Here is a 13,649-nt window from a genome sequence, read left to right on the forward strand (position 1 = left end):
CATATATTCTGTCTTGAGGAACAATGATTCTGACTATCCAGTCTGAGAGGGCAACAGATATGTTTGTGAGTTTATGTAAAGCTGTTTTTTTATGATTTGGTGATGCTTAAGTAAATAAATTAGGTCCAAGCAGGTTTCATCATAGGTCTGGGAATCCTTTATATCACAGAACTAGGAGTTATTACATAGATCTAGACACTAACTGAAAGGTCACAGGTGTAGGGTGAGCACAGGTAGAGAGTGACAGTGGATCAGAAGAGAAAAGGGGCTCAGATCTAAACTCAAGGAGTGATTAGCAAATTGGGAAGTTCGAACTATTCACTTATGGAAATTAAACTTTATTCAGCTGGAAACAGAAGGGCAGGCAGCTGATACTTCTTTAGACCAGGGAGTGTGTGTTAATTTAGTCTCCAGTCTCCTAAAATCATTTGACATCCTATTCAAAAGCAATGATGGGGAATGACCTAATCTATCCCATTCTTTTCCAGGGTCCGTAGCACCCATCACAGAACAGCACTTGAAAGTGACAGATACTGACTCAGATGACCATCAGGTGATGTACATCTTGAAGGAAGATCCTGGTACAGGGCGCCTGCAGTTGGTAAAGCATGACAGCCTGGAGCAAATCTCCGTTAAAGGCCCCATCCAAAGTTTCACCCAGGCTGACATCAGCCAAGGTCAGCTGCTTCTCTTCTGCCAACCCACGCTTCCAGAAACTCACCCCCAGTAGTCAAATGAGAGTTAAGTGCCTTGTAGCCTATGGCAGCAAACTGAGCACTTCTGTTTTGAATTAAGAGCTGAGTTATAGCTTCATTTATTCTTTCTTGTCTCCTCAATTTTTTTGGTTTTGCAAAAATCTCTCCTTCTTGGCTAAAATGTGTTCATGCTTTGACATAGCATTGATGAAATTGGGGGCTATTATAGATGAAAAAATCATTTTGACTTGCTATGATGCTAAAACTGTGTGTGAGAGAGAGAGGAAAAAGAAGTGAGTTGGGATGGATTAAGGTGAAAAGTATGCCTGCCTTAGGTGAACAATTTATATCTCTTTCCAGCTCCCCAAAGAGCACAAGTTAATGAACTAAGCAAAATGGCAGGGCATAAATTGGAGCTGCCTGAGGGAGATTACATAGCTCATCCCTCCTCCAGGAAATGCTGATGTAATGTAAAAGCATAAATGTTAAATGCTACATAGTTACTGTACAGTGCTTTCAGGGGTAAAAAAGGAAAGAAAGTTACATATTTGGGAGGAAAGTAATCCAACGTCATGTAATGATGTGCAGTTCCATTTAGAGGTGGAAATGTGTCCCGCTAGGAGCAGAAGGTCCCGTCTGCACTAACGCCCAAAATTGATAGCAGCCAAAATCTCATTAGACATGTTTAGTGAAGGGAATGGAATAAGTCCTTAATTTTTCCATGCCTCAGTGTCCCTTTTTAGAATATGAGAGCAGGCACCTCTTCCTAGATGTTTGGCTATCTTTTCATTGCTAGGTACTTATAAGTGATGCTGTGGGTTAACAAAAATGTAATATATTGCATTTTCCCCTTTGGATCCATTTGACTTCTAGGTAGAGTTTATTTATTTTGTTCATCTATTTCTTTGTTCGTTGGTTATATCTGTTGTCTTTCCTAAAATGAATTAAGGCTGTACTGGGAAATGGGAGTGACAGCTTCTGGGAGAATGTGGGCTGCAGCTCTCTGTCCTCTTGCCCTGTGACATGGATATTTAACAGGGTCACACCAATGATGTGGGTCCGGTCAGTGCACATTTTCCACGTGGGCAGTTTTGCTGATCTAGTTATTCATGAGACTTCTTTAGAGTCTTCCACAGACGCCAAACCTCAACTGTAAGCAATGCTACTTGCTACTTAGGATGATTTTATCATGATGGAGTCGTTGATGATGAGGAAGTTGCTAGTGGGAGATGAAAGGGAGGAAATGAAAATATTAGATTAAAATGTCAAAAGCAATGTCTAAGTGAGAAGGGGTTAATTGATTCACTGGTGTGAATACCAACTGAATTCTCACCTGACATTTCAGAAATAAGGGCAGAAAACACTAATAGCAAATTTTGATTTTCTTGTCCTTGTTACAGGCCATGTAGAATACAGTCATGGAAAAGGAGAATCTGGCGGGAGCTTTGCTTTTAAATTTGATGTGGTTGATGGAGAAGGCAACAAATTGATTGGCCAGTCATTTTCCATCAGTGTTTTGGGTAAGGCGGCACTGGGTTTCTAAAAGTCCTCCAGCAGTTCTGAGGTCGTATGGTGCACACTGTGCTCACCTTGAGGCTTGAGCCTTTCCTTTATGTGCTCATGTGGAAATCTGGAATCATATCCTGTCTGTTGTGTGAAGCTGTGGCTCCTTGATATGCTCTCTGAGGGACAGGCCTGGAGACTATTCTGATCTTACCCCTGGATACCAGGCCCAGAATTGAAGAAAGAAGGCTAAAAATGATCCCATTTCAAATCACTCTTTCTGATATTTTCAGAAGACAAATCCCCACCAGTCATCACCACCAATAAAGGGCTGGTCTTGGATGAAAACTCGGTGAAGAAAATCACCACTCTGCAGCTCTCTGCCATTGACCAGGAGATGGAGCCTGCAGAACTGATCTACAGAATCACCAGAGAGCCCCAGCTGGGCCACCTGGAACACACAGCATCACCAGGTAAGCCCATCATCTCTGACTTCATCAAACCAAAAGCTGGGATTTAGGAAGCGCTGGGGGCAGCCACACTATGTGTACACATTCACCTTGAATCTGCCTTTGTTAGTATTTATTTTTGGCATCACTAGTTCTGACCATTATATACTGCCTTGTATTATACTTAGAACAAAGTATGCTCAATAATTACTTACTGGAAGTTGAATTAAAAATTACAATTTGATATAAACAGTCTTGGCTCCATAACTAGAATTCAACAAATAGCAAGTGAGGGCTTCCCTGGTGGCGCAGTGGTAGAGAGTCCGCCTGCTGATGCAGGGGACACAGGTTCGTGCCCCGGTCTGGGAAGAACCCGCATGCCGCAGAGCGGCTGGGCCTGTGAGCCATAAAAAAAAAAAAAAGGAAAAAAACAAATAGCAAGTGAGCATGCATGTTGAGTAAGACCTTGGTTTAGCTGCTACAGAGGAAAAAAAATAAGATAAATAAAATATAACCACAACCTTTATTTAGAGTCCTCTATTGGATAAGATAAGGAACCTCTGCATATAATCATACATAAGGGAAGAAGATAGCAGGTATTTTAAGAACTGTATAAACCTGCTATCATAGGAGTTCAAAAGTGAAAGAGGCTACATCGGGTGTGAAGGTGCAAAAAGGTGGCATTTAATAGTGCACTTGAAAGATAGAATTTGGGCTGACAGAAATTGTGTTATTTCCAGAGATAGGAAGAGCATGTGGGCACATTCCAAAAATTATGAGAGGGCCAGTTTTGCTAAAGCATATATTCTGAAAATAGTAGTTGATTGGGCTCATGGGTAGACTGAGATATTTATGGAGGGTCTTCAGAGTGGCGATCAGTAATCCCTATTTAATTCAATAGGCAATAGGGAGCCACTGCAGAATTATGAACAGGGAGGGGAAGGGAAATTCATCTAGGGTCCAAAAGGATGAACTGAAAGAAAAAGGAGGCAGTGCCATTGGGTAGGAAGTTTCTCATTTGGCCAGATGCAAGCTAGTGAGGCTTCATGTGGAGGGGCAGCAGTGGGACTAGTAAAATGAGAATAATATAAGAGATTATTCCTGGTACCTCGTAAGTATCCAGTAAACAGTAGATGGTGGAAGGAAGGAAGGAAGCAGTTAATTTCAGGAGGAGAACCTATAGAACTTGGCAGCTTGAATGGATGTGAGGGATAAGAGATATTTGCTGAATAAACAACCTAAAGGTAGAATTGTCTTTATTTGGTCCATCGTAGAGGAAGTGTCAGCTTGCAGGAAATTTAGATCATTGTTTTCTTTGGATTTCAGGTTACAGATTCTTCATTCATTCAACCACGGAAATAGCAAAACAGAGAAAGTACTTGCCCTGATGCTGGGAATCAGATAGTAAGCAAACAAGCAAGCAAATATATCATATGTCAATGGTGATGAGTTAGGGGGTGAAATGAGGGCGTTCTTGGGGTGCAGGGAGCAAGGAGGTGAGGGAAGACCTCCGTAACAATAAGAGGACATATGAGCAGACATATGAAGAAAGTGAGGGAGCCAGCCATGCCGACATGTAAGGGAAAGAGCATTCCAGACAGGGGATTGGTGAGTGTCAACATCCTGAGTGGGATCAGCCAGGCCTATCACATTACAGATGCAGCAAGGAGACCAGTATGGCTGGGGCAGAGTGAATTGGGGAGAGAGTGGAGATGCATGGAGGACCACACTGGAGGGGGAGCCAGTGGGGGTGAACGTGTCTGGGTCCAGCGTGATGGTGGAGGAGGGAGTTATGTGTGTGGTGGGAGGGCATGGGGAAGGATGGACAGATTGGCCAAAATCCCTAATGCAAATTAAAGCCAGTGCCCTCCCCTTTCGTCCCAGAGTTCCTGGGGGCAGTATGCAGATCAACACTCCCAAGACCTTGGCTGCATGAGATACCTGATAAATCATTCATGAGCTAATTGCTTCTGCCAGAATTCTGTCAGGTTGCTGATTATATCTCTCCAAAGATGAAAGGGCAGACTCTTGGCTGTTGTGTTGGGCAACTGCATTGACACTGCACAGAGCTCCAAAAGGCTTGGAGCTTCACGCAGGGCACTGCCAGCTGCTGGTAAGTCCCAGCCCTGGCTCTTCTCTGACGCCCAGGCTGTGTTAAGTCCTGTGTGAGGCTGCCCCAAATTCGCTTTTTCTGTTTTTGCAGTCTCAGCCTTCACTGGGCTTAAATCCTGGGTGCCAAGACCAGGCCAGCACTGCTCAGGGTACCACCCATAGGTGATCACACTTCTCCCTCCTCTTGGGAAAGCAGCCTCCCGGAACAGAGGGAGGGGCGCTTCCTTCACCTGCCCTTTCCCACCAGGCTTGACTTCCTAATCCACGTTCTCTCCCGCCCCCACCATTTCTTCTCAATCCTCCTGTTTCTAGAGATTCTAAGTAGACCAGATAGGAAGATCTTGACTCTTGGGGGCCCCTCTCCATCTCTAATGGAGCAGGGCTTCCCTGCCCCTCCCACACTATCAGCTCCGCAGTCCTGTCTATAGCATTTAGTCAGCATTCTCTCCTTCCCTGTCTCTCCTAAGTGGAACTGTATTCTTGAACTCAATTCTTTTTAAATGTCAAAGCTCTCCCTTCAGAGGAAGTCCATGCTGATTATGGATCACCCTTTCTGAAGGCAGCTGGCTACAGCTTGGAGAAAAGCACCTCACCCCGTTTGTCTCCATGGGTGAGGATGGGTCTACTAGGAGCTGAGGCTGGGCTGGAGCCTGTTTCCAAGAAGAGCAGAACAGCTTCTAGACCAGTGTCTCCAGTGCAAGTACTGAGATACTTGGGGACTGGATGCCTCTGGGAATTATCATTTGCCACCAGTACTTGCAGACATCCTCTTGATGGTTAACTATGAAGTGCACTTAGCCTTATGCCATCTCTATTAGTCAGCTGATTGTGATTGTTCTCTTTAGATAGCAAAGGTGTGACGGTCCTCTTTTCTCCCCTCAAGGGAGCCATGTGTCCGCGGGAACCATACAGAAGACAGACATGAACCTCCTCCCACTGAGGAAAGCCACATGAGGCTCTAGTCCCTGTGTGGGCTCTTTGCAAGGTTGAGGGCCCACACCCTCATGTCAGTGACCCTAAGGAACCTCTTATTCTTTGGAAATTAGAGTAAGGAGTTATATTATCAGGATAGAAGCTAAGCTGCTTGAACAAAGAGACTGCAAAATACAGTACCTTTCACAAGAACTTTATTTTTTCTCACAGCAAAATCCACAGGCAGGTGGCCCAGAATATACTGTCATCATCCCCCAACCAGCAGCCAGGGAGGAAAGACCAGGGGTGCCCACACCCAGTTCTTTTCCAGGAGTATTACTGGAAGAACCCATATCCTTTTTTTTTTTAAGTCATCATTTTTTTTAACATCTTTACTGGAGTATAATTGCTTTACAATGGTGTGTTAGTTTCTGCTGCATACCAAAGTGAGTCAGCTATATATATACATATATCCCCATATCACTTCCCTCTTGTGTATCCCTCCCACCCTCCCTAGCACACCACTCTAGGTGCTCACAAAGCACCCAGCTGACCTCCCCTTGCGATGCAACTGCTTCCCAGTAGCTATCTATTTTACATCTGGTAGTGTATATATGTCAATGCCACTCTCTTACTTTGTCCTGGTTACCCTTCCCCCTCCCAGTGTCCTCAAGTCCATTCTCTACGTCTGTGTCTTTACTCTTCTCCTGCCCCTAGGTTCTTCAGAACCTTTTTTTTTTTTTTAGATTCTATATATATGTACTAGCATAAAATATTTGTTTTGCTCTTTCTGACTTACTTCACTCTGTATAACAGACTCTACGTCCATCCACCTCACTACAAATAACTCAATTTCATTTCGTTTTATGGCTGGGTAATATTCCATTGTATATATGTACCACATCTTCTTTATCTATTCATCTGTTGATGGACACTTAGGTTGCTTCCTGTCTATTGTAAATAGTGCTGCAGTGAACATTGTGGTGCATGACTCTTTTTGAATTGTGGTTTTCTCAGGGTATATGCCCAATACGGGGATTGCTGGGTCATATGGTAGTTCTATTTTTAGTTTTTTAAGGAACCTCCATACTGTTCTCCATAGTGGCGGTATCAATTTACCTTCCCACCAACAATGCAAGGGGGTTCCCTTTTCTCCACACCCTCTCCAGCATTGTTTGTAGTCTTTTTGATGATGGCCATTCTGACCAGTGTGCGGTGATACCTCATTATAGTTTTGATTTGCATTTCTCTAATGATTAATGATGTTGAGCATCCTTTCATGTGTTTGTTGGCAATCTGTATAGCTTCTTTGGAGAAATGTCTATTTAGCTCTTCTGCCCATTTTTGGATTAGGTTGCTTATTTTTTGCATATTGAGCTACATGAGATGCTTGTATATTTTCAAGATTAATCCTTTGTCAGTTGCTTCATCTACAAATATTTTCTCCCATTCTGAGGGTTGTCTTTCGTCTTCTTTATGGTTTCCTTTATTGTGCAAAAGCTTTTAAGTTTCATTAGGTCCCATTTATTATTTTTTGTTTTTATTTCCATTTCTCTAGGACGTGGCTCAAAAAGGGTCTGGCTGTGATTTATGTCATATAGTGTTCTGCCTATGTTTTCCTCTAAGAGTTTTATAATGTCTGGCCTTACATTTAGGTCTATAATCCTTTTGTATACAGTGTTAAGGAGTGTTCTAATTTCATTCTTTTACATGTAGTTGTCCAGTTTTGCCAGCACCACTTATTGAAGAGGCTGTCTTTTCTCTTTTGTATATTCTTGCCTCCTTTATCAAAGATAAGGTGACCATATGTGTGGGAGTTTATCTCTGGGCTTTCTATCCTGTTCCATTGATCTATATTCTGTCTTTGTGCCATACCATACTGGCTTGATTACTGTAGCGTTGTAGTGTAGTCTGAAGTCCAGGAGCCTGATTCCTCCAGCTCCATTTTTCATTCTCAAGATTGCTTTGGCTATTCGGGGTCTTTTGTGTTTCCATACAAATTGTAAATTTTTTTGTCCTAGTTCTGTGAAAAATGCCATTGGTAGTTTGACAGGGATTTCATTGAATCTGTACATTGCTTTGGGTATTAGAGTCATTTTCACTATGTTGATTCTTCCAATCCAAGAACATGGTATATCTCTCCATCTGTTTGTATCATCTTTAATTTCTTTCATCAGTGTCTTATAGTTTTCTGCATACAGGTCTTTTGTCTCCTTAAGTAGGTTTATTCCTAGGTATTTTCTTCTTTTTGTTACAGTGGTAAATGGGAGTGTTTCCTTAATTTCTCTTTCAGATTTCTCATCATTAGTGTACAGGAATGCCAGAGATTTCTGTGCATTAATTTTGTATCCTGCTACTTTACCAAATTCATTGATTAGCTCTAGTTGTTTTCTGGTAGCATCTTTAGGATTCCCTATGTATAGTATCATGTCATCTTCAAACAGTGACAGTTTTACTTCTTCTTTTCCGATTTGGATTTCTTTTTCTTCTCTGACTGCTGTGGCTAAAACTTCGAAAACTGTATTGAATAAGAGTGGTGAGAGTGGGCAACCTTGTCTTGTTCCTGATCTTAGAGGAAATGGTTTCAGTTTTTCACCATTGAGAACGATGTTGGTTGTGGGTTTGTCATATATGGCCTTTATTATGTTGAGGTAAATTCCCTCTATGCCTACTTTCTGCAGGGTTTTTATCATAAATGGATGTTGAATTTTGTCGAAAGATTTTTCTGCATCTATTGAGATAATCATATGGTTTTTCTCCTTCAGCTTGTTACTATGGTTTATCACATTTATTGATTTGCATATATTGAAGAATCCTTGCATTCCTGGGATAAATCCCACTTGATCATGGTGTATGATCCTTTTAATGTGCTGTTGTATTCCGTTTGCTAGTATTTTGTTGAGGATTTTTGCATCTATGTTCATCAGTGATATTGGCCTATAGTTTTCTTTTTTTGTGACATCTTGTCTGGTTTTGGTATCAGCATGGTGGTGGCCTCGTAGAATGAGTTTGGGAGTTTTCCTCCCTCTGCTATATTTTGGAAGAGTTTGAGAAGGATAGGTGTTAGCTCTTCTCTAAATGTTTGATAAAATTTGCCTGTGAGGCCATCTGGTCCTGGGCTTTTGTTTGTTGGAAGATTTTTAATCACAGTCTCAATTTCAGTGCTTGTGATTGGTCTGTTCATATTTTCTATTTCTTCTTGGTTCAGTCTCAGAAGGTTGTGCTTTTCTAAGAATTTGTCCATTTCATCCAGGTTGTCCATTTTATTGGCATAGAGTTGCTTGTAGTAATCTCTCATGATCCTTTGTATTTTTGCAGTGTCAGTTGTTACTTTGCCTTTTTCATTTCTAATTCTGTTGATTTGAGTCCTTTCCCTTTTTTCTTGATGAGTCTGGCTAATGGTTTATCAATTTTGTTTACCTTCTCAAAGGACCAGCTTTTAGTTTTATTGATCTTTGCTATAATTTCCTTCATTTCTTTTTATTTCTGATCTGATCTTTATGATTTATTTTCTTCTGCTAATTTTGGGGTTTTTTTTTCCTTCTTCTCTAGTTGCTTTAGGTGTAAGGTTAGGTTGTTTCTTTGAGATTTTTCTTGTTTCTTGAGGTAGGATGGTATTGCTATAAACTTCCCTCTTAGAACTGCTTTTGCTGCATCCCATAGGTTTTGGGTCATCGTGTTTTCATGTCATTTTTTTCTAGGTATTTTTTTATTTCCTCTTTGTTTTTTTCAGTGATCTCTTGGTTATTTAGTAGTGTATTGTTTATCATCCATGTGTTTGTATCTTTTACAGTTTCTTTCCTGTAATTGATATCTAGTCTTATAGCATTGTGGTCGGAAAAGATACTTGCTATGATTTCAATTTTGTTAAATTTACCAAGGCTTGATTTGTGACCCAAGGTATGATCTGTCCTGGAGAATGTTCCATGAGCACTTGAGAAGAAAGTGTAATCTGCTGTTTTTTGGATGGAATGTCCTATAAATATCAATTAAGTCCATCTTGTCTAATGTGTCATTTGAAGCTTGTGTTTCCTTATTTATTTTCATTTTGGATGGTCTGTCCATTGGTGAAGTGGGGTGTTAAAGTCCCCCACTATTACTGTGTTACTGTCATTTTCCCCTTCTATGGCTGTTAGCATTTGCCTTTTGTATTGAGGTGCTCCTATGTTGAGTGCATAAATATTTACAATTGTTTATCTTCTTCTTGGATTGATCACTTGATCATTATGTAGTGTCCTTCTTTGTGGCTTGTAATAATCCTTATTTTAAAGTCTATTTTGTCTGATATGAGAATTGCTACTCCAGCTTTCTTTTGATTCCATTTGCATGGAATACCTTTTCCATCCCCTCACTTTCAGTCTGTATGTGTCCCTAGGTCTGAAGTGGGTCTCTTATAGACAGCGTATATACAGGTCTTGTTTTTGTATCCAGTCAGCCAGTCTATGTCTTTTGGTTGGAGCATTTAATCTATTTACATTTAAGGTAATTATCAATATGTATGTTCCTATTACCAGTTTCTTAATTGTTTGGGTTTGTTATTGTAGGTCCTTCCTTCTCTTGTATTTCCTGCCTAGAGAAGTTCCTTTAGCATTTGTTGTAAAGCTGGTATGGTGGTGCTGAATTCTCTTAGCTTTTGCTTGTCTGTAAAGGTTTTAATTTCTCCATCGAATGTGAATGAGATCCTTGCTGGGAAGAGTAATTTTGGTTGTAGGTATTTCCCTTCTATCAGTTTAAATATGTCCTACAACACCATTCTGGGTTGCAGCATTTCTGCTGAAAGATCAGCTATTAACCTGATGGGGATTCCCTTATATGTTATTTGTTGCTTTTCCCTTGCTGTTTGTAATATTTTTTCTTTGTATTTAATTTTTGATAGTTTGATTAATATGTGTCTTGGATTTCTCCAAAGAAGATATACAGATTACCAACAAACACATGAAAGAATGCTCAACATCACTAATCATTAGAGAAATGCAAATCAAAACTACAATGAGGTATCACCTCACACCAGTCAGAATGGCCATCATCTTTAAATCTACAAATAATAAATGCTGGAGAGGGTGTGGCGAAAAGGGAACCCTCTTACACTGTTGGTGGGAATGTAAATTGATACAGCCACTAGGGAGAACAGAATGGAGGTTCCTTAGTAAACTAAAAATAGAACTACCATACAATCCAGCATTCCCACTACTGGGCATATACCCTGAGAAAACCATCATTCAAAAAGAGCCATGTACCACAATATTCATTGCAGCTCTGTTTACAGTAGCCAGGACATGGAAGCAACCTAAGTATCTATCAACAGATGAATGGGTAAAGAAGATGTGGCACATATATACAATGGAATATTACCCAGCCATAAACAGAAATGAAATTGAGTTATTTGTAGTGAGGTGGATGGACCTAGAGTCTGTCATACAGAGTGAAGTAAGTCAGAAAGAGAAAAACAAATACCATATACTAACACATATATATGGAATCTAAAAAAAAAGAGGAAAAGATGGTTCTGAACACCCTAGGAGCAGGACTGGAATAAAGACGCAGACGTAGAGAATGGACTTGAGGACACAGGGAGGTGGAAGGGTAAGCTGGGATGAAGTGAGAGAGTGGCCTGGACTTATATATACTACCAAATGTAAAATAAATAGCTAGTGGGAAGCAGCCAGATAGCACAGGGAGATCAGCTGGGTGCTTTGTGACCACCTAGAGGGGTGTGCTAGGGAGGGTGGGAGAGATACGCAAGAGGGAGGAGATATGGGGATATATGAATATGTATAGCTGTTTCACTTTGTTATAAAGCAGAAACTAACACACCAGTGTAAAGCAATTATACTCCAATAAAGATGTTTAAAAATATATATATGTGTGTCTTGGTGTGTTTCTCCTTGGATTTATCCTATATGGGACTTTCTGTGCTTCCTGGACTTGGTTGACTATTTTCTTTCCCGTATTAGGGAAGTTTTCATCTATAGTCTCTTCAAATATTTTCTCAGTCCCTTTCGTTTTCTCTTCTTCTTCTGGGACCCCTATATTTCTAATTTTGGTGTGTTTAATGTTGTCCCAGAGGTCTCTGAGACTGTCCTCAATTTTTTCATTCTTTTTTCTTGATTCTGCTCTGCAGTAGTTATTTCCACTATTTTATCTTCCAGGCCACTTATCTGTTCTGCTGCCTGAGTTATTCTGCTATTGATTCCTTGTAGAGAATTTTTAATTTCATTTATTGTGTTGTTCATCATTGTTTCTTTCCTCTTTTGTTCTTCTAAGTCCTTGTGAAATGTTCCTTGTATTTTCTCCATTCTATTTCCATGATTTTGGATCATCTTTACTATCACTGCTCTGAATTCTTTTTCAGGTAGACTGTCTATTTCCTCTTCATTTGTTTGTTCTGGTGGGTTTTTATCTTGCTCCTTCATCTGCTGTGTATTTCTCTGTCTTCTCATTTTGCTTACTGTGTTTGGGCTCTCCTTTTCACAGGCTACAGGTTCATCGTTCCTGTTGTTTTTGGTGTCTGCCCCCAGTGAGTAAGGTTGGTTCAGTGGGTTGTGTATGCTTCATGGTGGAAGGGACTGGTGCCTGTGTTCTGGTAGATGAGTCTGGATCTTGTCTTTCTGGTGGGCAGGACCATGTCCAGTGGTGTGTTTTGGTGTGCCTGTGAACTTATTATGATTTTAGGCAGTCTCTCTGCTAATGGGTGGGGTTGTGTTCCTGTCTTGCTAGTTGTTTGGCATGGGATGTCCAGCACTGAATCTTGCTGGTCGTTGAGTGGAGCTGGGTCTTAGTGTTGAGATGGAGTTCTCTGGGAGAGCTCTCTCTGATTGATATTACGAGGGGCCAGGAGGTCTCTGGTGGACCAATATCCTGAACTCGGCTCTCCCACCTCAGAGGCTCACGCCTGACATCCGGCCTGAGCACCAAGACCCTGTCAGCCACACAGCTCAGAATAAAAGGGAGAAAAGAAAAGAAAGAAAAATAAATTAAATAAATAAAGTTATTAAAATAAAAAAATATACTATTAAAGTAAAAAAGTAATAAAAAAAAGAAGAGAACAACCAAACCAATAAACAAATCTACCAATGATAACAAGCACTAAAAACTATACTAAAAAGAAAATGGACAGACAGAATCCTAGGACAAATGGTAAAAGCAAACCTATACAGACGAAATCACACGAAGAAGTATACACATACACACTCACAAAAAGAGAAAAAGGAAAATATATACATATATATATTAAAAAAGGGGAAGAGAGCAACGAAATCAATAAACAAATCTACTAATGATAATAAGCTCTAAAGACTAAACTAAGATAAACATAAAACGAGAAACAAATTAGACACAGAAAGCAAACCCCAAGTCTACAGGTGCTCCCAAAGTCCACCGCCTCAATTTTGGGTTGATTTGTTGTCTATTCGGGTATTCCAAAGATGCAGAGTACATCAAGTTGATTGTGGAGCTTTAATCCACTGCTCCTGAGGCTGCTGGGAGAGATTTCCCTTTCTCTTTTTTGTTCGTTCAGCTCCTGGGGTTCAGCTTTGGATTTGGCCCCTCCTCTGTGTATAGGTTGCCTGAGGGTGTCTGTTCTTCCCTCAGACACGATGGCGAAAAGGAGCGGGTGATTTGGGGGCTCTGGCTCACTTAGGCCAGGGGGAGGGAAGGGTATGGAATGCAGGGAGAGCCTGTGGCAGCAGGGGCCTGTGTGACATTGCAACAGCCGGAGGCGCGCCGTGTGTTCTCCCGGGGAAGTTGTCCCTGGATCACGAGATCCTGGCAGTGGTGTGCTTGCCCACAGGCTTCTTGGTGGCTGCAGCAGCAGCCTTAGTGTTTCATGCTCATCTCTGGTGTCCGCGCTGATAGCTGTGGCTCATGCCCTTCTCTGGAGCTCGTTCATGCGGTGCTCTGAATCCCCTCTGCTCGCACACCCCAAAACAATGGTCTCTTGCCTCTTAGGCAGATCCAGACTTTTTTCCGGACTCCCTCC

At 41.2% G+C, this 13,649-nt stretch overlaps 1 protein-coding gene across 1 annotated transcript in view; it reads left to right on the forward strand.

The window, feature by feature from the left end:
• Positions 1-13,649, forward strand: part of FRAS1 (Fraser extracellular matrix complex subunit 1) — a 461,640-nt gene that overhangs the window by 377,323 nt on the left and 70,668 nt on the right. The window contains exons 45-47 of the mRNA XM_081241677.1: positions 489-677; positions 2,096-2,215; positions 2,492-2,671. Coding sequence (XP_081097803.1) covers positions 489-677; positions 2,096-2,215; positions 2,492-2,671 — 489 coding nt within the window. The remainder of the gene's footprint in view (positions 1-488; positions 678-2,095; positions 2,216-2,491; positions 2,672-13,649) is intronic.

This window comes from Mesoplodon bidens (assembly GCF_964165515.1).
Source record: "Mesoplodon bidens genome assembly, chromosome: 1".
Taxonomy (NCBI): domain Eukaryota; kingdom Metazoa; phylum Chordata; class Mammalia; order Artiodactyla; family Ziphiidae; genus Mesoplodon; species Mesoplodon bidens.